At 57.0% G+C, this 25220-nt stretch overlaps 5 protein-coding genes across 5 annotated transcripts; 2 read left to right on the top strand and 3 right to left on the bottom strand.

Moving 5' to 3' along the window:
• Positions 1 to 8959: 8959 nt before the first annotated feature.
• Positions 8960 to 11053, bottom strand: KVR01_008555 (uncharacterized protein; the record flags this gene model as incomplete). The annotated part of the gene is made up of 8 exons (XM_044784936.1): positions 8960 to 9004; positions 9087 to 9166; positions 9270 to 9466; positions 9541 to 9668; positions 9738 to 9803; positions 9879 to 10189; positions 10261 to 10928; positions 11001 to 11053. The coding sequence occupies 8 exons, from the start codon at positions 11051 to 11053 to the stop codon at positions 8960 to 8962; spliced, it is 1548 nt and encodes a 515-aa protein (XP_044642322.1).
• An 835-nt stretch (positions 11054 to 11888) lies between these two features.
• Positions 11889 to 16132, bottom strand: KVR01_008623 (TORC2 complex subunit TSC11; the record flags this gene model as incomplete). The annotated part of the gene is made up of 3 exons (XM_044790164.1): positions 11889 to 13604; positions 13652 to 15104; positions 15156 to 16132. The coding sequence occupies 3 exons, from the start codon at positions 16130 to 16132 to the stop codon at positions 11889 to 11891; spliced, it is 4146 nt and encodes a 1381-aa protein (XP_044642390.1).
• A 1701-nt stretch (positions 16133 to 17833) lies between these two features.
• KVR01_008771 (uncharacterized protein) lies at positions 17834 to 19798 on the top strand. The gene is made up of 3 exons (XM_044786154.1): positions 17834 to 18676; positions 18737 to 19383; positions 19468 to 19798. Exons 1-3 carry the CDS (start codon positions 18540 to 18542, stop codon positions 19572 to 19574), a joined length of 891 nt encoding a protein of 296 aa, XP_044642538.1. The 5' UTR covers positions 17834 to 18539; the 3' UTR covers positions 19575 to 19798.
• A 289-nt stretch (positions 19799 to 20087) lies between these two features.
• On the bottom strand, positions 20088 to 24775 carry KVR01_008527 (uncharacterized protein). Its single transcript, XM_044789737.1, has 2 exons — positions 21182 to 24775; positions 20088 to 21084 (listed from the first exon to the last, which is right to left on the bottom strand). Exons 1-2 carry the CDS (start codon positions 21200 to 21202, stop codon positions 20554 to 20556), a joined length of 552 nt encoding a protein of 183 aa, XP_044642294.1. The 5' UTR covers positions 21203 to 24775; the 3' UTR covers positions 20088 to 20553.
• Positions 21768 to 23048, top strand: KVR01_008516 (copper chaperone CCS1; the record flags this gene model as incomplete). The annotated part of the gene is made up of 4 exons (XM_044786910.1): positions 21768 to 21791; positions 21943 to 22072; positions 22228 to 22305; positions 22498 to 23048. The coding sequence occupies 4 exons, from the start codon at positions 21768 to 21770 to the stop codon at positions 23046 to 23048; spliced, it is 783 nt and encodes a 260-aa protein (XP_044642283.1).
• Positions 24776 to 25220: the final 445 nt, after the last annotated feature.

Genomic DNA, 25220 nt, shown 5'->3' with positions numbered 1-25220 from the left:
TGCGCAATTTCAGGCCCATGCCTTGCATGCCAGGCTTGCAGCATCAGTCGCATCGAACATCGATCCTGATGAAGCATCCATCTTGAGCCCACGCAGTCCGCCCATGCCCCGACGGAGGCTATTGGGCCATCCCTAATTAGTCTAGACCCAATTTTAACCCACGGCTGGCGCGAAACTAGGATCTGGAACCGAATTTCCAGAAAATTGCTCCAGATCACACAGCTCCGGGGCATGCAGCTCCCTCGCGCGAGAGGGAGGGTAACAACGGCATTGGTCTCAGCGAACGCCACACCGCAACACACCTTTGCCAGCGAGCTGATCGAGAGCAGGGGTTGTTGCATCCGACACCCTGGGCTCCTACTACTACTAGTATGTACAGACTCGATGATCGAAAGGATCTTGTTCACAAGATTCCTCAAGAAGATATGACCTGCCTGCCACAAGAAAAAAAGACAACGGACCCATCACATGCTCGTCCGGGTGACTGCCACGCTCTTTCGGCATGCTGCACGCCTTACACCGCAATGTCCCGTCGGTCCTCCTCCAGAAGCGGGGATGGTGTCCTGTCTGCAGCGTCCGCCACACTGTCGCGATAAGAAAGTTGGTCAGCCATAAGCGCAGACCGAGCCGAGGCTTCGGGCTATCAATTATGCTTTGCAAGGATCGTGGCACAGACCCTTGCCCATCACGACTCCCGCCCAGCTGGTAACTCCTGCTGGAACGGCTGAACTTCGACGTGGCACCCACCGGGGGCCAATTTATTTCTGGTTGCGGGATTGTACAAGGTCGCAACATCCTATGAAGGCAAGCAGCGCGCAGGTCCGAAAGGTTGCCGAATATGTGCCTGCGTCACCGGGGGGGTGGTGCTTTTCAAGACCAACCGCCACTGGTACGGGGGGCCCATCTTTGCGGTGAACACAAGAACTCAAAACGGCGTCCGATCAGTTGCAGCCCTCGGAAGTCGACCGTACCGCCGGGACTGTGGACACAGGAGCTTTCCTCGGCCAACAGCTGTGGTCCGGGGCAGGCCGTCTGCGCAATAAACGAAGGAGACAGGAGAGGACGCGGATGACAGGGTACCGCGACTGAACTCATGTCCCTTCTGCTATCCTGTCATGGCTGTCGCATGCATAGTGGGCTATCGGCAAGCATGTATACGATCGGTCGGCCCAGGCTCTCAGCAGTCCCTCCTGTACCAGGTCAGCTACAATGTGCACAGTGCGCTTGCTCGGCGCTCGGGCTAGGCACCAGCTAAGTCTGATCAGGCAGTACCACAGTAGGCAAGCCCCCCCTCTGGATGATTTGCACAGGGTTAAGATCTTGAGCATTTTGGCAGCCCTCCCAGACACCTGGGATTTCCTGGCTTACATCGGCCTCTCTCACAGGTGGATCTGCCAATGAAGCCCTCAGCCTCCTCGAATGTGCCGCCCTCCCCCGCACTACAACACGATCATCCTTCTCACATTGACGCGGCGACCTAGTCTACTATGGCTAGTCATTCCCGCGGCTATGGTACCGAACAGACCACCTTTGGGGTCGGGACTCGGGACCAGCGAGCCAGAGGTTGGCGTCTGACGGCCGATTGCCCAGCCAAGCTTTTTGAATTATCACGAGGCAGGAATAGCCTCAGATTTGAGACCAACACACACAACCCGAACCACGTCTGAGCACTACAGCAGCACAATGCATCACCGCGCGCACACGTGACCACTTCCGAAGTCTTGTACGACAGCAAAGCACAGCCAGGGTGGGGTCGGCCCGGCTCAACACCTCCCTGGGACGTGTTGAGCTGGCATAGTTTAAGCTCCCTGCCTGCTGATCACGCAGAGAACCCCGGCCACGACACTGCATTGGAGCGCATCTTTCGTAAAACAAAAAAAAAGTGGCAGCAGCTCATTTCCAGCACCATGAAAGATACATGCAATTCGTGTGCTAGTTTCCATTTGTCAGTCGTCGTGCGTTGCGCCAATGAGAGACAAGATGACCGCAGTACGGACCCCCGCCGATCGATGATGCTCCGAACGGCAAATGGCTCGGCTTAGCCTCTCTTCCACGGTGTTGTTGCCGGCGGCCCAACCGGGCCTCAAGATGCCGTCTGGCCGTCAAAGGTCGACAAGACCAACATGATTGTGATAGACACACCTCATATGCTCGGCCAAGCTTTGCGGCTCACGGCTGTAGTACTCCACGGTTGTAAGCATAACGCCAAATCTCGATGGGCTCGCAACTTTTCAGCGCTGATGAACGAAAAGTAGGGCAGTTTGAGTTGGCTCTTGACACTCTATGGATCTTTGCAACAAGATGCAGAACACCAATGATGCTACGGAGGTGTCATGCAACCGAGTCTTTTTTTGCCGTCTGGGGCCTACTATGGAGCAATCTCTATCACTAGTGGTTTGTAAGCTATGGCAGCCTTTACAGCTTCAGAACGCCGTGGCCAAAGAGGAGGCTTCTGTTCTGGCTGACGGTGCATAGTGGGTAGGTACACTTGCCTGGTTCTCCGGCTACGTTCATCGCGTTGTGTCCTTAGTGTTCTTCTGTCAACGGTTACCGTCTCGCATCTTGGCGAGACGAGGCAACGAGATACAGGAAGGGCACTCTAGCCATCGATCTTGCCGAACACTAGTCCAAGCTATCGTCCGCCCGTCATCAATCGCCATCCTGTGGTCGGGGTCCATCCTGTCTTTGCAAGCTTTGATAACGTAATGTTCGCGATCCCCTCCCGTCGTCGGGTGGCTCATCCTCCCCGTTTCTTCATTCAGGGGCTTGTGAAACCTGTCTTCGCTGCAGCTCTGCCAGGAGCCTTGAAGACGCCCGCTCGAGAACGGGGAAGGCCTTCCAAGTCCTGACGTTAGGCCACGCCGGTGATAGCGGCATCATCTCAAACATCCGAATTTCTTGCTCAGAGAAACCTAAGGTCATAGCCTTTTGGGGCAGTGCTCAGGCACCAGGATGGACAGCGACATCTCGGCTCAGTTCTTTGCGAGCTCCATCGCCCAGGCTATCTGCGAAGGATACGGCCCGCCACAAACACAGAGCATTCTGAAGAGAACAGCTCTCACCACCGTTCAGCTCCCGCGCTGAGGAAGCCGCCGAGAGCACTGGCGCCAAATTCGGCAATGCCGTGTTTGGGATCCTAGGAGTGCTGGCACGGCCGATGTGGCTCATTGCCCACCGTCGGGGGAATGCATCAGTACTTTGAATGTAATCAAGGATCACCGATGGCTGGAGACTGGCTTGTACGTTCAGTCCAGGCCTGACGAAGATATCCTCAGTGGATGACACCTTGCTCCCTGGCCCCTCGAGCACACACAGCAATCGGCCGGACAAGGCAAGATCAACGCGCTTGTTTGGTTCCCGCAACCGGTCTCAGGAGGGCAATTCCGGGTGGTTCTTTGGCTCATGTTGGACTACAGGGTGCTGCCTTGAACTTTCTACGATATCAGCCAACCACGAGGTGTGTTAGGCTTGGATACTCGGACACGGTGGCACAGCGAATGCTCTGCGCATGACCACCGAGAATGTGTCAGTGTAGGGTTTCCCAAGCAGGCAGAAACCTCCTCCTCAGCATGGATGCTTGATTTTTACAAACCTTGAGCGGAATACAGGCGGGGTCATCGCGGCAGACGTAAGTTCTGGCGGGACCACGGCGGCGCAAATCTGGCAGGATGATATCGTCGCTGACATGGCGTTTCACGGGTTCAGGGACCATGCATGCCTCCCAGTTCAGCTCTCTTCGGTGCGAGAGGATGGCGGAGACAACATGCCAAGCTGGGTTGTCGGGCGCCAGGAGCACGGAGATGGGCAGCCCGTCCAACAGAGACTGATTCCGTGGCGGTAGCATCTACCCTTGGTACACATTAGAGGGCATTTTCGAGCCTTGACCCATGCGTCAATCTTTCGGCTGAAGGATCTCCGTCTAGAACGAGCTATGGCCGCAATCTCCTCCGCATGGCTTGTTGGCAGATCTCACCCGTGTATAGGCCTGCGAGCTGGCAGCCTGGCAGCTGGCAACGCGACTAGCGTACTCGCGTCCGTGCCTTGCTCACATTGGGACTTCCAAGCTAATGGACATAACATACCACATGCCAGAAAAGGCGTTCGTCCGGACTAAGGACCAGCGAGGTTTCCCCTTCCGGCAGCCACTTGTCATCTGCCATCGAGTTGCTACAATCAATGTGAAAGCAACACAGTGCCGACAACGAGCGTCCCTGTCTGTCTGGCCTCTTTGTCGTCGGATCCCCTGCCTCCCAACTTTCTGGACAAGCCATGTACGTCACGACTTGGCCTGAGACTTGGCCCTATTGGCTCTCCGCTTCGAGGATGATGTTCATTTTTGTCGGCAACAGCTCACTCCATTTGACGATAACGGGCAGAAGCTGCGAGACAACGAGCCGGGCCATCCATGCGGGTGCGGCGTTCCAGTGTGGCATTATCATTCCAGGATCGACATCAAGCTGCGCCCTGTTGGACAGCCGAGCCTCTGCTGAATAATTCATGCATCCAGGTCCACCGTGCCGCCATCCGCTCGCAGGTGGTTCAGCCAAAGAGAAGCAATGATGGTATAAGGTTTTACTAAAATCTGGGTCGCAGGACGCCTGGGCCCTTCAAAGCTCTGGACATTGCGTGTCTAGGCGCCTCCTGTACGTCCATTCCGGCTAGAGGCACATTCGCGCGGCGAGAGCTGCCCCTCCTGGGTCCCATTCCTGGTCACATTGAAAGACGGACCGAACGAGCGCAAGACGGGAGTGGAGGGGGCTGAGGGGACCCTCTGCCCATCTGTCCACTCGAGGGTAGGCCTAGCCGACCAAGTGCCCCGAGCTTGCCCCCGAACAGCGAAGAAACGTGGGGCCTCTCTTCTGTTGCAGGCGCGCAAGGTCTCATCTGTTGAATTTTGACAGGTTGCTAGCTTGCCTTTCCCTTCGCACGACAGCTAAACCTTGTGGCCAGCCTGACGACCAACACCACGCCAGATCTCCGAACCATCACATCGTTCCCGTCAACTTAGACTTTAGGTCCTAATTAATACAGGGCTGAGGCTCCTCTGCTAACAGGAGCCGTCGAAGGGAAGAACAGGGACGGTTGTTTTGAATGCTCCCCTAAGCCTCGCGAAGTGAGCCGTCTGCGAGGCTACAGCAAGCTTCCGCTGCCAGTCACTGTTCCGTTCAGGATGAAGAGGGGAAGCGGCAGACCGCTCATTCGACGGCTCGATACCAAAGCCCATGAGCACATTACCACAGCCTTGAGAACGGAGGGGGGCATGTAGAAGGGAACTCGGATACAGCACCGCTACCCTCGGCAAACCGGAAAGACTCGATGTCCAAACAGCACCCCTTGCCCCTGTGGTGCTCGCACAATTACCCCCAGCGAAACAAGAAGCACTGAGCAAGAGCGTCTGTGATGCTGGGCTAGCACGCCCTGCTGGGCTTTGGCCAGCGCTGGCGAACCTGCGAGGCGACTATGTCCTCTAGGCCCGATCGAACCTAATCTTGACGCCATGTCTAGCGTCGTCCACGACCCGCCCGGGCCCATCTTTTGTAATTCGGATAGGGCTTGCATCCCTCGTGATGAAAAGATGAAGATGCAATGTGTCCCGTGGCAGCTTTCGAACGAGAAACTTGAGGGGACACTGACCCGCTTGAGCCCCTGATCGTACAGTCATTGCGCAATCCAGTGATCAGGAATATCTGTCTCGGGGTTCGGATGGGAGCTACGTGCGCGGCTCCTTACGCTTGCCCTCTTGAGTCGACTTGTGTCTTCACGAACTCGTAACACAGTCGACGTACAGAGTACTTGTTAGTTTCCTAGCCTGCGCTCAGACTCTCGACGGCTTCGGTGCCAATAGCTGCCTGTTCCCTAAATTCACGGGGGGCGGGGTACCTCAGAAAACGAAACTTGGACTCAGAGCGACTGTGTGACAGTATGCTTCACAGACGCAAGGTTGATTCATGGACGGACCTCCCGTCAGCGATGAGTCTGTGTTGCGCGATGGAAAGTAACGCTTGCGAGCGTCGAAAGATGGGGTGAACAGGGCCGTGCTTGGAACAGCATCCGAAGCACGCACAATCTCTGCTGTTCTCGGGATGGCAGCAGCGAGCTGTGCAAGGCGACTTAGCCGCGCGAATTATGCACAAAGGGTCTGCTGGAGTTCCCAGGTGGCGAGCCTGAGAGCCATCCTGACCGTGGTCTCCTTGGAATACCCTAGAGTTATTCTACCGGCGACGGGAGACTCAAGACAATCCACGCTGTAATTCAGCTCAAAACAATCATGCCTGGCAGAACGTTGGCGGCAGATCTCGGTTAGAGATAGCCCACGCGACGCCGTCGTGCTGACAGCGATGTTGGCCCTTGATCCCCACCGGGCACTGAGTCTCGGGAGCACCAGGTAGGTCTACCACACTTATGTAGCAGTTCCCAGGCCGTCTCTGACCACGCCCGCGAGCCCGCAAGCCCGCGCGCCGGCCAAAGTCACCCTGGTGTTGAGACGGAGGGCCGCAGTCAACGGTCACCTAACAGAAGGCTCGTCACTGATCCCGCGCGCGGGAGGTCCGCCGCACGGCAGTTGAAGGCGTGAACCCCCCCTGGCCGTAGTTATGAAGGCTACTACTCCACGCCGGCCCCTTCACCTGGGGACGACTATACTTTGCCCATCTCAGCATGGTGATAATCGCGCCGGCATACTGGCGGGCCCCAATGAGATTCCTTCGTAAGGCCGGATCTGACAAAAGGGGGAAGCCGCTACGTAGATTATCGTGAACTTAAAATGATTCGATTCTCGTGCGGTAAACACGGACAGGGGACCACTGACAGCTTTGGCCAAAGTAATGCAAACATACGCTTCGCCCTATGTCGCGCTCTCGAAGCAGCCGGGCGAACTCTGCCGATCTGCCTCCTCTCTGAGAGAACGGGACAAAGGGGGAAGGGGGCAGAGAAGAGCGCAAAAAGCCGGCAAGGACTCTGGACTCTGTGTTGCTGTCCCATTACACTAATCTCAGGGAGGCTAAGGCAGATGATCGCCGTGCTTGCGAACAGCTCTGTGCGAAACCCCCACAACTTCGTCCAACCATGTGAATATACGCGCGTCAGGAGGGCTGTCAGTCGGCCGAAACTTCCATGGAGTGCCCTCTGGTTTGAGCCCGATGCCCATCGTCGCCGATATATCGCCGACAAGGCTGGTCTGAGGCAGAAACCCGTGTCTCGGACCAGACAGACAGATACACAGACAGACGGACAGACAGGCAGACAGGCAGGCAGGCAGACAGACATCCCATCCTCAGGGCCCAGGCTCGTGTCCTGTGTTGGCTAGCGCTCACGATCAGAGGCATCTGTGTGTAACTCCCTCATCGCCAGCCCTGCGGCATGCACAGACGGGCCTCTGTCCAGCTCATCTCATCCTGGAGCAGCTGTGCACCGAGCCTTTGCTGTTTCTGGTCGATGGCCTGCCTCCTGGGATCTAATATTGGCACACATGTTGGACAGAGTCACCGGTACGAGGCTTGCGAGGGTTGAGGGTACACAGTATACAGTTGTCCGAGTCAGCCGCGACCTTCAGATAACGCCCTAGGCTCCTGTCAGGCGACTTTGGCGTCTGCGAGCTGTGCCTCTTTAGGACGCTGAGGTTCTAGAGATGTCTCGATGGGGTAGCTCTTGGCTAGGCTCGAACAGCCCTAGCTGCTGGGCTATAGGACGAGGTTGTGCGTAAAACAAACGTGGATGTTCTGCCTGCGTGATATAATTTTGTCATGGACGGATTGTGTCATCTTGAAGGTGGCATGATGGAGTAAAGATAGAATCAGGAGGTCCGCGTGAAGCCATGGGGAGTCAAGTGCGTGTCTGTGACGTTTGGGGCGGGGACTTGCGAGTTGGCAGCGTCTCGATCGAGGATAATTCTCACGGCGTGCCCGTGTGCGATGTCAACAATACGTGATGGCAGCAGAGAGGCATGGTCAGCGCGGTAAACTGCTCCTCAGGGTCCAAAACTCCTGGTCTGGTCTCCGGGGGGAGATAAACTTCGTGGCGTTGTTCCACGATCGGGCAATACCCGAAGCGGAGGATAAACATTCTGACCTGGGCAGCACTACCCCATGCCCTGCCCTGCCACTAAGTCCCTCACCAAGCCCAAAATCACCTGATTGATGCTCATGTTTATATTGAGCCTATGTAACGCTGAGGGCTTTCGGGACCGCAGGACCCCGCTTGGATCACGGTGGACCAGTGTTCTCCCGATCGACTCCGCCCCTGTCACTCTAGAGAAGATCATAATTAGATCCTCGGGTGAGGTACCAGGGCATATCGTACGGGAGCGATCTAAGAAACCGTGTTTCTTGTAGCGGGCCCCACTTGAACGGAAGAGGCATACGACCTGTTCGTGGGGCCGTGCCAATGCTGTCGCGACATGATGGTGATCCCTAGCTTGGGATGTCGAGAACAGGGAAAGGAAACACAAGGACATCGTGTCTCAAGTGACCGGGCTGACCTGACATGTTGGCGAGCGAGGGAGGTAGCCTTGCGAGGATGATTTGGCTCTCGAGGAGCGCCGAGAAGGGCCGAACCAGGTCGACCTGGGCGCAGGACTCATGTGGTACGATGGCAAGGGACCTTGGGCAAGCATGATGAATGTATGTAGACGATGGCAGGTGGGCATAACGGCCCAACGGCCATAGCATAGAGACTTCGCAGTCCATTCCTCTCGTGTATCACGCCGCATAGCCTCGACTTGAGGCGTCAAGGTTTCCTAGAACCATGAGTCGGTGATACTGTATTGGTTGAGACATGTCAACCTTGCGCAGATCTCTCTGCGTCTCTTTGTCTTTGTACTACTAAGCGGAGGCGAAATATTCGGGTATTCCAGGGATGGCCTTTGGATTTTATGTTGGGGCTGGGCTGAGTTTGTATGTATGCATGTCTGTATGCATGTATGTTTGACATCGAACGGTCTACAGGGTTCTCCGGGACATGCCTAGTCCTGACCATGTGGGAACATCTCCCAAAAGCCAATCTCCATCTGCAAGACAAATGAGCAACCGGGTTTTGGCTCCGGATCGAGCAGAGTGTGGGCCCCAGCCTGGCCACGGGTCGGAACTCACCTTGGTAGCATGGATGAATATCTCGACGAGCTCCTCGATACGAGATGGAGAGTGGAGTACGGCGTTTCTCTCGAGGAGGTCTTGCCCGCGGAACAAAAAGCAGTAGGATCAGCCATTGTCTTCGGTTGCCTCCCCGTGCGGCGAGAAGAAGTGGGAGGGGCGGGCGGAGGATGGCGAGCTCACCTGAGCCGGTCTTGACAGCTTGTACATAGTCGTCGGCGACGTAGTTCTCGACCCAGTTCCAGTAGTGGTTCCCGTGCCTGACAGACTTGGGGTCTCCATGCAGCATCTTGGCCAGGGCGCCGTAGCCAAGCAGGCACGGGGCGAGGGCGACCTGCAGGCCGAGCCAGTCCTGGGACTGGCCGATATCAAGGACGTATCTAGGACGGATTAAGAAACAACGGCCGGCGTGATGTCGTGATGCCAACGGAAAGGGGGGGGGGGATTTGCGTACCTGGTGTAGGCCGTGCAAGCCTGTTTCTCCTCAGTGGCCTCCATCTCCTCGCGCGAGACGCCAAATTCCTCGCAGTAGGTGAGATGAAGGGAGGTCTCCCTGTCGATGTGCGCGACGATGGTCGCGGCCTGTTCGTGTGCCTCCACATTAGCGCTGCAACGGTGTTTTAACTCTCAGGGGAGATTTGATGGACGCACGGCAGATATGTCGCGCATGTTCCTGGCCTTGTAGCCGGCAAGAGCGTTTGCGCGGGCAAACTGTATCTGTTCGGTTGGGACTCGTCGGGTCAGTTCGTTTCTGGGGCGGCGCGCAGAGCGTCGATGGTCGCCCGCACTCACCAGGTAGAGGTAATCCTGGATGAGATAGCCTTTGAAGGATCCGAGTGGCAGTGTCCCGTTGCCCATGGCCATGACGAAGGGGTGGTGGACGAACCGGTGCCATACCGGTGCCACATCCGGCCGCTCTAGCATCCACTCGACGAAGTGGCCCGGTGAAAACGGCAGCGTATAGGTCGAGTGGAAATGGTTGAGTGGACCGTTCCCGCTGCCCAGGCCGGGGGCAGTCTGGATGCCAGCCTGGACATACCTACACGCAGCCTTGACGGCCTGCGGGACTGGAATGCCCCTGGCGAGGTTGGACGCGATAGCAGCTGCGAGGTGACCGGTCAGCCCGGGGCCTTCTCCCGAGTTCCTTCAGGAAGAAGAAGAAGGGGAAACCCACAGGCAAGCGAGCACCCCGTGCCATGCGTGTTCCGGCTCGCCTGGTACGCCGTCTCCACCCTCACACAGCCCTCCCTGCCACAGAGCACATCCACGACGAGCTCCCTCTCCGCCTCGGTGGCCGCAGCGGCAAGGTCGCAGCGGCGGAGTGGCGCGTGCCCGCCCTTGACGAGAACCCACTCGGGGCCCAGCGTGCGCAGTGCCTCGCCCGCGGCCTCGAGGTCCGCGACGGAGATGGCGCCGTCGTCGGGGAGCACGTCCGGGAGGCCTGCGTCCCGCAGCAGCAGCCGGGCCTCGGGGATGTTGGGCGTGAGCACCGTGGCGCGCGGGAGCAGGCGGGCGCGGAGCTCGCGCAGGGCCGCCGGGGGCAGCAGCTCCGCGCCTGTCGTGGCGACCATGACCGGGTCGACGACCAGGCTGCCGCCGAAGCCGTGGGCCTCGAGGGCCTGGGCAACGGCTGTGATGGTCTCTGCTGAGGCGAGCATGCCAGTCTTGACGACATCTACCCCAATGTCATCAAAGCAGGCCTCGATCTGCCTCCTCAGGAACGCCGGCGGCACGGGGTGGATGTCATAGACCCCCCGTGTGTTCTGCGCCGTCAGCGCCGTCGTGGCCGTCATGGCGTAGCAGCCATGGGCGGCCATGACCTTCTGGTCTGCCTCGAGTCCGCTGCGGTGAGGGGGGTTCACATGTGAGCGGTGAGCCCTTGTCTTGGTGTGGAATGAGTTGAGAGACACTTACGCCCCGCCCGAACAGTCGGAGCCGGCGATCACCAGCAGTCGGCCCTGCACCATCTTGATCTTGGCCGGCAGCGGTGGTCTGGAAGTGCGCCGGGAGAGGACAAGAAACTGTTTCCCGTGTCGATTATCGACTTCACACCAACTTCTGTTGTCTCACGTCACAGTCGCGCGGGGCGAGTGTGCTGTGGTGGGCAAGTGCGATGTGGTGGCCAAGACAGAAAGAAACCTAGAACCCGAAGACGAGGATCCATCACGTAATCGACCTATGATGAAATACCGAGCCATGTGTGTGACTACTGATGGGGACAAGTTGGATACGGCAAGCACCACGGGATTCAGACATGATTTGACCAGAGAGTGATTCACGCCCCTTGTTGTACAGGCAAGCCGCCGCCCATAACCACCACCACCGTGATATTCCCCCCGCCTTACAGGGTCTCTCTGCCCTGTTGGCTTCCATGCTCCTAAGATGCCCTGTAGAACCCCTTCTATGCTCGTACTGAACGCATCGACAAGAAAAAGACATCGCCCCAAACTACGCCTATTGTTTTCTCCTTTGCTTTGTTTGCACGCTCCCTCCGGCTCTACAAGATGAGCCCAAATCAAAGTAACCATATGGTGGTACAGTCCACACGGGGTATTCAAACAACGCCTCTCCCCTCTCCAGTTTTTGGGCCCATGGGCCTGGCCAGCCAACCGCTCCAGATGCAGAACCGTGACCTCCAATTATAGTACAAAAAATACGTATCGCTACCTCCCCTCCGACCGCCATTCCCCTGCTTGCTGAACATCAGGTCAGGTCCACAACTTGACACTGAAATGCGGGCGTGGTCCTGTGCTCCCCCTTCCTCGAGGCAGACTGCTGCCTCTTCGCAGTTGAGTGGGCTACCTACCCAGCGCTAGACTGCAGGTCGTCAGCCTCACTCTCCTGATCCTTTTCATCAGCCGGCGTGGCGGCACCCGACGCCTCCTGTGGCATCTCGGTGCGGTCCTCAGCTTCCTCGCCCTCCCCATCGTCCTCAAAGACGACGTCTCGAAGCACACTGCGCTCGAACAATTCAAGCATCCGCCGCGCACCCAGCCTGTAGTGATGCGTCTCCATGAGCGCCACCACCCGCCGGAACAACCGCGGGTTGGAGAACCCCGCCGGCTTCTTCTGTTCTTTGAGCTGTATCAGTTCGGCCCGGGCCTTCGGGAAGCGGACCGTGTTGCTGAGGTCAATGAAGAGCTCGAGGATCTTGTGGTTGAGCGGGTCTGGGTCTAGCTCCACAGGCTCGTCGTGGTCGAAGGCGCCCGTGTTCACGTAGTCGTACTCGCCTGTCGGGGGCCCCATGGCCTCCATCAGCGAGTCCGATCGTGGCCGAGACGGCATGACTGGCGCCTTCGCGCTCTTTTCCGTCCTCTGCGTGTCTGGCAGCACCATGGCGCCGGCCGTCACATGCTTCCACGGCTGCAGGGAGAAGAACTTGGACAGGTCGCTGGGCACGCAGAATCCGGTCGAGTTCCCTAGCGAGTTCGTGTTTGCGTCCCACCCGAGCTCCGACAGCATCTCGAGCCCGTGGACAGACCGCGAGATCAGGCCGATGACGAAGAACGCGGTCCCTCGCATGCTCATGACCTCGTGCCACTCGGCAATGCGCACGATATCCTGGACCACATCACAGCTTTCAAGAAACGGGGCCCCACGCTCCATCGAACCCACATTGCCAACAGCCCACAGGCATCCCTTGACCTTGGTCATGATTTCAGGGTCCTCGGCTTCCAGGCCGTGCTCTTTGATTGTGGCTGCGAACTCGGCGAAGTGGCCCTTGTCTTGCAAGAGTTTACAGCCCTCTTCGGTGCGCGTGAGCTCACGGTAAAAGTGTGGTGGGACGTGCGGGTCAGCTTCTGCATCCGGGTCGTCACCCAGCAAGCTCAGGCGGTGCGCGGGCTCGTCCTGGACGTCGCCAAAGGCACGAGCTAGACTGGCCTCGACGGTGTTCACATACGTGTCGTTGCGCCCGAGGAACCAGTCGTCCATCTCGTTGCTGATGTAGTCAAGGCCGTCCAAGTAGTGATAGCCAATCGAGGTGGATAGGAATCGGAGCAGCAGGGGAGCGCCGATCTCCCCGAGATGATCAAGCCCCGGTTTGCACTCAACGATCATTTCCAGGTAGTTTTTGGCGTTACACGCCTTCTCGAGTGTTTTGATCGCGGTGGCACTGACTTCAACCTCAGGGTCGTAGAGCTGCGTCACAAGAGCCCTGATGGCCCACTTCATGTCGCCCGTCAAGCTGACCTTGGGGTTGTTGGCATGCTTCCCGAGAATGTTTGTAGCATACATCCGGATTTCTTTGGTGTTGCCGGTCATGGCCTTTTGGAGCAGGACTTGAGGGTGGTGTTGGATGCTGTAATCAAAGTGTGAAAGCATCATCTTGATCAGGTCAGGGCGTCGCTGGCCGTCAAGGATGGAGAATATCATATTGAACATTCGCCACCTGTTCATCATTTCGAGGCCTCTGATGTCCCCCGTCAAAACACCAAGCATAGCAACGTATCCCCCGCTGAGCGTATCCAGGAGCCGGTCTCTGGAAAACAGCGGGACCCGAGCGGTCAAACCGCTTTTCTGGGAGGGGTCAGTCCTGTAAAGGTAAGCCTTGGGGTGTTACTCACCGGATCACATTGAGCCAGACACTCGGCGAGCTGCCTCAGGACCTTGTTGTCTATCAGGTATGCCCGGCCTTGTGGTGTCTGAAGCAGAGCCTGCATCAGAGCGCAACCCGCCCTGACATACTTCTGCGTGTTTCGTGTGTTCTTCATGTCCGAAAACCGGTACTTGAACGGCCGGTAGAAACCCATCAACCTCTTCATCCATTTCGACGCCTTGATAGCATCCTCAACGCGCTTGTTAATTGTCAAAGGCCCCTCTATGACCTTAAGGATAATGTCCCAGTTCCACTTGAGGTAATTGCTGCTACTCAGAACGTACGAGTCAACCAGAAGCTGCCGGAACGTGCCCTCATCGACGCTAACGACGGGAGCGGCTCTGGCCTGCTCTTCTTCTAATCCCGGATTTGATATCTGGTGTGATGGAAGCCCGGCAGACGTGAAGACAGACGGAGAGGACCGATAGAGAGTACGGCTGACACTGCTGATCTGGTAGACGAGACTGGTGGCGACGAAGTGGTTCTTGTCCTTGAATCGCACAGCGTTCGAGAACAGTCCCGGCAAGAATTGCAACTCGCTGCTCCATGAAGGCGGCAGCAGACGGCTTGAAAGCCTCAGAACCTCACCCAACAGCAAGGTCGACTTGCGCTTAAGGGTCTCATCCTCTGCATCTCCGGCGAGGTTCAGAAGCGTCGGCACGAGGTCCGCCCGGATCAGCGCCGCCAGGAGCAGTGCTGTATAGTGATCCACGAAATTCTGCTCCCCTCCGTCGTCCTCGATGTATGCCTGTGTGCCTTTCTGTGCTGTCGTGTTCAGCGCCGCGACCCTCCCGTACGTTGTGAGTCTCCTTCCCGCCAGAAATGGCGTTGCCCATGCTGGCGACTTGATTCGCAGCAGCGAGTAGAGAAGGTCGATGACGGTGTCTCTGGCGTGCGGGTTGGGTATCACTAAGCTTGCTATCAGGGATCGGATGGCCCTGAACTTGTACATGGACAAGTACATGAGACCTGACCACGTCCTGAGCGCCGAAGAAATGGCCTTGGAATTGTGTTTCAAGATGGTTTCGCTGGTGATGAAAACATCAGTGAAGACATTGAAAATGACCTCCACATCATAGCCCGGTCGGAGATACTTTCGCCGTTGGGGGGAGTCCAGCAGAAATAGAAAGGCCGAAATCAGACTCTCTGGAGCTTTGTAAGAGCCTTCTGTGAGGGCATCACAGAGGATAGCCATCGCTCCGGAGGCAAGAGCCAGCTGAGGGTCTCTGACCAGGATCTCAGCCAGTGTTTCCAGACATATTGACCGCAGCCTGTCTTCGTTGTGTTCTGCAATGGAGACAACTGTCCTGACGACCGCCCTTGACAGCTCCTGAACACCGTCTTTGATGTCCAGGAAAGCGCGCACAAACTTCAATGCCTGCTCCCTCTCCAGATCGGCCTTTCTGTCCTTGATCAAAGACCTAGGGAACATCAGTGTGCAGTCCGTTAGAATGCTTGTCGTTTTCACTTACGAGATCACAATGTAATCAGTGTTAAGGGTGCGTATCTTTTTGAGAGACACCCTGTCCGACATGGCGTAGCGAGTCATCCTGTAGCCAGCCGCCACAACCTCCCTGCTGTCGCTGACCAGCATCATCTGCACCCTGAGGCCAAAGATGGACCAGACGAGGTCATACTTGAGCACTGGATGCTGTTTGAATAATTCAACAAGACTATTCGCCTTGGCTACGTAGTACTCGGGCGTCAGACCAGTTGCCTCCAGAGCCTGCAAGAGCTCCCCGAGTTGGTAAGTCGGGTCCATGGTCTCTTCGATCTCTGAGCCAGCACCACTCCTTGATGCGCTCTGGGGCGACCGAATCCCTCTGCTGGGGGGGAAGAACTCCTCGGGAGCCCGTATTGGCGTGGTGGGGGCCGCCCTGGCCTGCTGGATGTCCTCGATGCGCAGCTTGAGGTTCCGGATGCGAGCATAGGAGGCATTCAGCTCAGCCTCGACCTTTGCCTTCTGCTCCTTGACGTGTTTTGGCTTCTTGTTGTTGAGTGCCTCGAGCATGTTCTCACTGCCCTCCTTGATCTTGTTCTCCCTGGCGAGGTCGTCACGCAGATCGGCAAGGAGCCTGTCCCTGGCCGAGGGATCGCCCGCCTCGTCCAGCGTGCCCAGGCTGTTGTAGACGTCCATCCTCGAGCCCGCTTGCGACTGCCCCATCTGACTCCTCAGGTCGGAGCTGAAGCTCCCCGGGCCGGCCATGGACGAGGCGTTGAGGCTCGAGCCCCTAGGGCCGAAGCTGACGGCAGAGGTGGACATGTTGCGCACGGAGGCAGGGCCGTTGGTGGCAAGCGGGGGCTGCAGGTTGCCGCCATCGTTGAGGTCGAGGCTGGGTCGGGGTCCGGAGACGGTGCTCGACGACTGTGGACTGAAGGGCCTCTCCTTCTGAGCCGGGGTCTGGGTGGGCGTCACCGACGAGCCCAGCATGGTCGGCGGCCCGTCCATCTGTCCTCCTCAGGGGGCGATCGGTGTCGCCCCAGCATTCGTGATCGCCTATGCCATCCACCAAAGTTATCGCCCTTTTCGTGTTGGAATTGCGATGGGTGGATGATTCAGATCGACGTCGGGCGGGATCGGCCTCTGGGTCGCTTTCGGTTTCGTTGCGGTGAGGGGAGCAGCAGTGGTAGCAGGAGATAGGAGGGGGAGGTGTTAATCGTCGATGGCGCCTGGTGGATAGAAGACCAGGAATCTGGTGGCACGTTGCTCGGATGGGGTTGTAAATGACGAAAAAGCAAACTGGCAGGCTAATGCTCTAGATCGTCGCACATATGATGGACCAGGTAGTGTTGTCTACCAGATGCATGCGTGAATTGGTGGTTTCAATGGTTAGCGACTGGTCCCAATGCGACAGTCCGGGAGGCTACGGCTGATTGAGCACTGACAGCTGCCAGGCCGACCACGCCTGGGCAGGCTCAATATCGAGTGGGGTAGGCTCGGTACAGTACCCAGGCAGCCCAGGCAGGTAGATTTGCCCTGCAGCAGGGGCAAAGGGAACGGCAATCCCTGTCACCGGGAGGCGGAACAGACCGTGCCTAGCTACTACCGCTACCTAAGCATGTCGAGCAAGGCTGCACTGCATTGGACGGGACGGTGGTTGCTACGGTACTTGACCTTGTAAGACATCACATCACATACAGTACATGACTACACCGCCAAACCTTGGGCAATTGCAGCCCAACATCAAGAACACTCTGCACCTTGATTGTCAATTATGTGGCCATCTATCCACTTCCCACATGGGTATGTCTACAGATGTTAAGCAGTGAAGGCTGACAATGTGGTTGGTTATCAGGGTGTAACCATGTAGCAGACATCTATCATCGTGATGGACTCATCACTCTGCCTACCATAAATGATGTCTGTCTTTTCACCACAAGCCACAAAGAGGTAAGAGAGATAATATAAATGACACCTGCCTTGGCTCTTCCCAGGCAAAGTGTTGGAATGGGGCAACATCATCCAACGTCAAAGAGAAACGATGCTCGCAGATGCTAGATGCTCCATGTGACGTGACAGTGCCCAGGTTTATACTCTTTCAATGGCCAGCTCCAGACTTGAGGCAGACAATACTTCTTTGTCATTGCCTGCTGCCCAACTTGTGCCTTGCAATATCTCGGGCCAACCAGACAAGCTTCGCAGAAACCAGGGTGCAGTCGTACGATGGAACAGGCATCTGGTATCTGAGGCTGACATCGATCTGGCCATGTTTATCCTCAGCCGTGACCTAGCTCCCCGCAATCTGCAATCTGCAATCTGCAACCTGCCAATCTGCAAGCTGCAATCTACAGTAACATGTGCTGCCCCTATGGGCTACGTCCTGGCTGCCTGACAGGGAAACAAGCACGACCAGAGCTGGTCGCAAGACCACCCCTGGTTGCAGGAGGCCCGGCTGGTCCGCAAGAAACCAGCGGGAAGATCTAAGACATATGAGATAGACGAAGGCCTGTACCAACGGCCTAGACTCCCGTTCGGTGCGACCGGCAGATGGGCACGTCTCACAGGCAGGGAGGCAAGCAAGCAGCCGAGGGTGTGTGCGTGTGTCTGCGTGTAAGAATGTGAGAATTGAGATGTTCATGAGAATAGGAGAGAGAGAAGGCGACAACAATCACATTGTCGACAGACATGACCAGTCATTCAGCAACAACCGTCAAAAGGCACGGCTCATTCAGGAAAAGAGGGCACAACACAAAGAGCCCCACGTTCTCAGGTCTCGGCGGCTTCCGCCCGGCCTGGCGCTGGCGACCGTCCGCTGTGGGGCTCCTTGGGGCTCCGGTCCGTGGAGCTGGGAGGCCCTGACGCTTCTTCTTTGGCAGGAACAAGCCCCGGCTCGGCAGCGTGATCGCGTGCATCTGCCCATTTCTGCTGATAAACTAGATGGCCGGTGCTTTCTCGCCTGCCTGGTTGGTCCGTTCTGGCTCCGTTGGTCACTCGATTGTCCAAAGCCACTGCGTAGTGCTCAAGAGACAAAAGTACTTACTTAGTATCCCTCCCCGGCAGCGAACTATATAAACACACCGCAGGCCGCCCCCCTCCTCTATCCTTGGCCTTGACGCCGAGATAGCTCACTCCAATCCCTCCTCACTTTGCGGTCTGGTCTGGCCTGGAACCTACGTGACTCAGAATAGCATCGTGCAAAGACTTGTATGAGTTGTGGCGTACCGTTAGCCTCTTCCGAGTGTCCGCGTGCTTCTCCGTCCTTCCCCGAGCCGGTGGCAGAGCCAGTCTGATACGCTCGATAACATATCCTCTTCTGTTTACGTGCCTTATATTGCATCTCATACCATTCTCCTGTCCTCCGCTTCTGCTCACCACCACCACCACCACCCCCTGTTCAGCCGGCACATCTCACACAATGCCCAGACTCGCATCTGCCCGCTACGGCAAGGACAATGTCCGCGTCTACAAGGTGCACAGGGACGAGGCCACCGGGGTTCAGACCGTCACAGAGATGACAGTGACCTGTCTGCTTGAGGGACAGATCGAGACATCGTAAGAGATCCGTCTGCCCGCCCGACCGTGCCCCAGTACGGACTAACACCCCCGGGTCAGATACACAGAGGCGGACAACAGCGTCGTGGTGGCCACAGACTCGATGAAGAACACCATCTACATCAAGGCAAAGGAACACCCCGTCGACCCGCCAGAGCTCTTCGCCTCCATCCTGGGCCAGCACTTCCTGGACACCTACAGGCACATCACCACCGCCCACATCAAGGTCGTGGTGCACCGCTGGACACGCATGGTCGTCGACGGCAAGCCCCACCCGCACTCCTTCTACCGCGATGGCAACGAGACCCGCAACGTCGAGGCCGCCGTCTCGCGGGACGGCGGCATTAGCCTCAGGAGCGGCATAGTGGGGCTGACCGTGCTGAAGAGCACCGGCTCCGAGTTCCACGGCTTCGTCCGCGACGACTACACCACCCTTCCCGAGACCTGGGACCGAATCCTGTCCACCGATGTCGACGCCTCCTGGACATGGAAGGCATTCCCTGGGATCGACGCCGTCCACGACGCAACGCCCAAGTTTGATGCTGCCTGGGAGGCGGCTAGGAACATCACCATGAAGACCTTTGCCGAGGACGAGAGCCCCAGCGTGCAGAACACCATGTACAAGATGTGCGAGCAGATCCTCGCGGCTGTGCCTGAGACCGAGCTGGCTAGCTACTCACTGCCTAATAAGCACTACTTCGAGATCGGTAGGTTGCCCCCTCTTTGTCCACTATCCGCTAGATACCTCAAGTTTCAATGAAGCAAAGGCTAACAATTCTTCTCCCCCCCAGATCTGAGCTGGCACAAGGGGCTCAAGAACACCGGCAAGGACGCCGAGGTGTACGCGCCCCAATCTGGTCCAAACGGTCTCATCAAGTGCGAGGTTTCTCGGTCCTGAACCTTGCGAAACGGCCTCTTGACGAATCTTGATGAGTTCTATAACATTTTGTAATTCATTCCCTTTAATCTTTGATGATCTAGTCGCTGGGACAGTAACATCTATTTGGATCATACTCCATTTGGCGGCAGAAACTCTCTCATGAGCCCATTGCATAAGATAGGTCTGGTTCATACCGAGTACATATATAGATGGCTGAAATCCACTTGTGATAAAGCATTGTATTTGCGGTTTTTTTTTCAACGAGCCGTGTGATGTAGTTCTTGTCTGAACCCACCGTCACTCCATTCCGGGAATCCTGTGCTGGGTCAGATTGCATACTATCGCTCCTCAGCTCACATGATGTGATCCTCTCAGGACACTCAATCTTCAGGAGACCCGTGCTTGCGTGCCCTGCCGACCGACAGCCCCGTCTCCTGAAGTCGAGTCGATATCCCCCGATGGCCACTTCACCGCAGCTGTATCACGTTGCGCATGCCGGTAGTCTTGCCGCACAGGGTAGTACAAGCGGCCTGCTTCGGCAACATACCGGTCATCCTGAGTGCCGGGATGGCCGGCAGAGATATAAATTGCTGTCTACATCACAATTCTGGATACTTTGTACAGTGTATGGTTCCTGGAGTGCCAGTACTTGGTACTCAGCAAGCACGTTTACGGACCATGGAAATGACTTGACTGTTCGTCTATCAATCAACAACAGATCATCAAGTACATCACATCCAATGTCCTTTCTGCACTAAAGAGCACATCCAGCATGTTCACTGTGCAACGTGTGCATGTAGGGACCATCCTTGGCCGGGGACACCCACTCATAGATATTGTCCCAACGATCCATTCCTAGCAGTTTATACACAGCTGGCAAGCACCCGAGCAAAACACACTTGCCGGAGCCCAGCATTCCCACGGGGTTATTGCTTTTATATCGCCCATCAGATCGTACCTCTGCAACCGCTCACGCACCCCAGCGCGACCGTCCCGCTCATAACCTCGCAGCCCCAGCCTCCCGGATCTTCTCAGCAACCTGCGCCCACCCCTCGCTCCCGACGACCTTTCCGCCAAACCGTGCCAGGTTCTGCTCGAACGGGTGCGCCTCCCCCTCGAAGGCCTTGAGCCGCGCGAGCCTCTTCTTCCGCAGCCGGTTCTTGGGCAGCATGCCGCTGACGGCCTTGCGGAGGACCTCGCTGCCGCCGTGCTTCTCCATGAGCACGTCCATGGTGACCTCCTGCAGGGAGCCCGGCCGCGTGTTGTGCCGGTAGTAGCTCTTGCGCCACTTCTTGTTGCCCGTCGTGTACAGCGCCGCGCAGTTGGTGACGACCACGTAGTCGCCGCAGTCCGTGGACGGGTCGAAGATGGGCTTGTGCTTGCCCATCAGCAGCGTCGCGATCCGCGACGCCAGGCGGCCTAGGGAGGGGGGCGTGATGGCCTCGGGCGGGGACTTGATCGTGCTCAGGGTCGGGTGTGGTGTTGAGGCTGAGATGTTGTGCCATACCCTTGAGTAGGCAAGTCGGGTCTGCACATCGGCCTTGCTGTCAGTCCACTGCATGCATGGCTGTAGCGACGGGGTGGTCACGATAGGTCATGGGCGAGAGGGATGGCTGGCTACTCACGAGACCGACTGTCTGCGACATGTTGGAGGTTCACGAGGAGCTGCGTCCCCTCATCCACCGGCGAACTGGAGCTTGGGCACACTACCACGGGTCTCAATTGTGAGATATGCCGGAGTCGGGGTCGTGCTCGCGTCGTCTGTCGCCTCTAGTATCGCAGCACTCGACAGGCAGAGATGCGGATCCAAAAATTGAGAGGTGGCTTATCTAATCGGCCGTGTGGTCCAAACTCAACCTGCAGCAGAGACAGGGGTCTTCCGTCAAGCCGTCCTGTCGGTCCCACTGACAGGTCCCGAGAAGCGGCGGAACCCCAGGCGTGCGGCGATTTCAAAGCAATGCAAAATGGACCGATGACAACTGACATTGGTGAACTGGCGTGACATACACGGCCGTGAATTCTGTGCATCATCTCTCAACTTCTTCTTTCCTCTGTCCTCCTTCGATGAGCAAGTCCCTCCGCTATCTGCGTGGCATCTCTGGCATTGCTCTACTCGGCTCAGCAGGCGCTTATTACATTCACACGCGGCGGCAACCAAGCGATCATTCCCTGGCCGTTTCTCAAAAGCACAACTCATTAGGCAACTCGAAAATGACAGTCGACCAGACTTTTGAGGTGCGTCATTGTCTCGCGCCGGTTCCAGAGCCGAACCTGGATGCGGTTTTACACGCCGAGCAACGGAGGCCTATTATCCCACCTGGAGGCGCGGCTTCGCGGTCATTAAGGAGGTCCAGTGTGGCTAATGAAACGTCCCGCGACCAAACAGGCCCTCTTCGCGGTTCCTATGACCTGCGAAAGCTGCGTCAAGGATGTTTCAGACTCACTCTACAAAGTTGCTGGAATTTCCAAGGTCGAGGCAAATCTGAAGGACCAGCTCGTCAGAGTTGAGGGTACAGGTATGGGCTCATCGGGCCGTGGTGTTTCGTTTTGCTGCTCTCGATACGCGCCGTCTCAATGAGTCCCACGAGGTGGCCTGGCACGGGTCAGGACCTGGGTGATTGGCCTCAACGCGTCCCTTGACTTGTCGCTGATTGTCGGCATGATGTTACAGCACCGCCATCAACCATAGTCGCGACGATCGAGGCTACTGGTAGGGATGCGATCCTGAGAGGGTCGGGATCATCAAATAGTGAGTTGCCATCCCGCCCGACCCTATACTGTTAATGCAATTCCCCTTATCCATGCATATATGGCGTTTGCGAACCATATGACAAAAAAGCTTGTCTCTTTGGGTTGCGTGACATACGGGCGCAATCACACGATCATACGGTGGCTGAGTGCATAGGCTGACCCCCAGCCTCACTCCTGTCATCAATTGCAGGCTCGGCAGTCAGTATACTTGAGACATATGCCCAGTGCAAGGAGGAGCGAGACCAAGTCCCCGACCAACAAAAGAGCAGAGAGGTGAGAGGCCTCGCGCGCATGGTCGAGGTGTCGAAGACGGTGACGCTCGTGGACCTGACGCTGCGCGGTGTCGACCCTGGTACCTACCGAGCCACCATTCGCGAGTATGGCAATTTGGCCGAGGGCGCATCCTCCACAGGGCCGGTTTGGAGGGGCGACCTCACCAGCCAGCCGGACCAGAAGGATCAGGTGAGAGGAGATCTCGGCACCGTCGAGATCGGGGCGGACGGTCGTGGTAGCGTTTTCCTCGACCGGCCATTCCAAGTGTGGGAGGTTATCGGGCATGCCTTCGTCGTGACACGCCAGGATGAGACTTCGGGCAAAGCCCTGCACAACGACGAGAATACTGTTGTTGGTGTGATTGCGCGGAGTGCTGGAGTATGGGACAATGACAAGACTGTCTGCTCCTGCACTGGCAAGACGCTGTGGGAGGAGAGAAAGGACGAGGTCAAGAACGGCATGCTATGAACTCAGAAGTTCTAAGCAATGTCGGGGAGATCACTCATGCCAGCCATCTCAGGTGTCAGTTGCCTGGGCTTGGGTCTGCGGCTTCATCTACAAGGATATGATAATTGTTCTTATCGAATATTATGGTCCCACCTCCCCAGAGCAGATCAGACCCATGGGACGAGTTGAAGACGCTGGCGATCGTGTGCCTCACAGGAGGAGAAAGCAGTACAGATCGTAAATAGAAGAATCCAGCCCAGCGGAAGTATGATCCACTTCATGCATGCCTAACGCGACCGCTCTCTGCCATCATTCTCATGAATAATGTCTGCCTCCGGTGTCCCCGGCTTTGGGGTTCTGCGGCAGTTTGGCGATCGCATGGCAAGTGAGACCCTATTATTTGGTTATACTGCCCAGGCCGCAAATCCATCGCCTTCAGACGAGCCAAGCATGGCATGTCCTCAAGCTCAGAAGTCATCGCGCGACCCAGTACGACGGTAACGAGTGTCAATCAGTACTCAAAAAGGAACATGGCACTGCCGACTGACAGGATGCGATATGCCATGTTGAGACGACAACACTGGGCAAGCTCGGTCAGGCAGGGAGTGCGTTATGTGACTGACGACTGTGGTGATGCGGCTGACAAGGGCCCCTGCTAGTGAGCAAAATTGAGTCATTGCGTACGATAGCGAGCCTGCCTGAGATGCCGCGCAAGATGCCGCCGGCCGACCAACGAAGGGCTCGTCAGCCCCGAAAATGAGCGGTGGAAAAGTCCAGACCTCTTCCGAGCTGCCGTCGCACATGTCAGTAGTCCCGGCCACTAGAGCTAGGATGCCGGGATGGGCGCGGTTTGCTTGCACGGTAGGAAAAAGTCGAGGCCTCGCGGCGAGTCTTGTCGCAGGGAAAACAGGAATAAAGGTCCTGCTCCACCGATTACAGACCGGAAGCAGATTCTCCCAGAGGCGAGCATGGGGATATGAGACGAAGGTCCAGCATTCGACAAGGGGTGGTGCCTGTCCCCGCCGGCGTCAGAGGCCGTGTCGCAGAGCCAAGCCTGCGGCTGATGGCAGCCTGTGGAGGGTTCATCGCTGTAACCGGTCGCCTTGGTCTTGCACTGAGACTACGATCAACTGTTTCGACTCGGTCGATGCAGCCCTTGGGGAAGTTTCGAAAGTCCTCGCTGAGTACCACGACACGAATCTTGTTGAGAACTTGGCTTTTTGGATTGCCATCAACACAGCCTGTGGAGCAGTCGGCGTCCTAAAGTAGGACGCGCAGTGCCGAGGTATCGGTGCGCTCGCCCAAGAGAGCTGCAGCAAGGTTGCCAGAACTGTGTGTGTGGTAATGATGAGTTCTGCAGATGTTGATCACGGAAGATCGGGCGGGCAGGTCGGCGGCCCCGAGTGCAACAAGGTCGAGAAACACTGTAACGATGTGGATATACAAGGAAACAAGGCAAGACGTCAGATCGCCCAAGTCTGAAGTTCCGTACCACGACTTGCCGCGCGCCGTGATCAAAGGAGGTCGCGGGACGTTGTCGAACACAGCCAGGCCACTGTGAGCAGACCAAAACATGGCTGGTCTGACTCGGCAATAGGGCTGACAGGAGGTTTTCGATGGGATTCAGGTGTTCGCGATGCTGTCTGGTCAAGGGATATAGACCCACTTGGCTGTCAGGAAATGAGCCGGCCAGCGATTGCGTGTACTCAGGTACGGAGTACGTACAAGCCTGCATGAGAAGGTTGATGTCGGACCCTTTATGGAGCCTGCATTTGCAGATGTTGCAGCGGGAAGGCCCAAGGCAAAAGTCTCCCAACGCACATTAGATGTGTGGGATGGTGGCTGCAGGACGGCCTTCCAGTTACTTGGGTACCCTTCAAACAGCTGAAGGGGAAGCGAGTTTCGCAGGTTCCCCATAGGTACCGCAGTATTCCTACTACTAATGCACCGGTCAGTTCTCGAATTGTGGAACCCCCAATATGGGAGCAGCCGAAGGTCACACCGTGCATAACCCCAAAATGTAACCCTACCGACGAACGAAGAAGCCGACGAGTAGTTTCTCCATCCCACAGTTGCGTGCAGGCCGTTCGTTTGGTCTCACGCGCCAAACAGAGGAGTTGGCGAGGCATGCGGTGTTGGGTCAGAGCGTCGAGGTGGTAGTAGAAACGGCCAGGCTTGCATGAGAGCACGAGA

Source organism: Diaporthe batatas (genome assembly GCF_019321695.1).
Source record: "Diaporthe batatas strain CRI 302-4 chromosome Unknown Contig00010, whole genome shotgun sequence".
Taxonomy (NCBI): domain Eukaryota; kingdom Fungi; phylum Ascomycota; class Sordariomycetes; order Diaporthales; family Diaporthaceae; genus Diaporthe; species Diaporthe batatas.
Note: the sequence above shows the minus strand (reverse complement) of the source record. Positions and strands in the feature narration are given on the sequence as shown.

Bases quoted from the DNA above. Each gene is read 5' to 3' on its own strand.
- KVR01_008771 (XM_044786154.1), top strand. From the start codon at position 18,540: ATGCCCAGACTCGCATCTGCCCGCTACGGCAAGGACAATGTCCGCGTC. The intron at 18,677-18,736 runs GTAAGAGATCCG...CCCCCGGGTCAG, and splicing joins GAGGGACAGATCGAGACATC to ATACACAGAGGCGGACAACA. The intron at 19,384-19,467 runs GTAGGTTGCCCC...TCTCCCCCCCAG, and splicing joins TAAGCACTACTTCGAGATCG to ATCTGAGCTGGCACAAGGGG.
- KVR01_008527 (XM_044789737.1), bottom strand. From the start codon at position 21,202: ATGTCGCAGACAGTCGGTCTC. The intron at 21,085-21,181 runs GTGAGTAGCCAG...GCCGATGTGCAG, and splicing joins TGTCGCAGACAGTCGGTCTC to ACCCGACTTGCCTACTCAAG.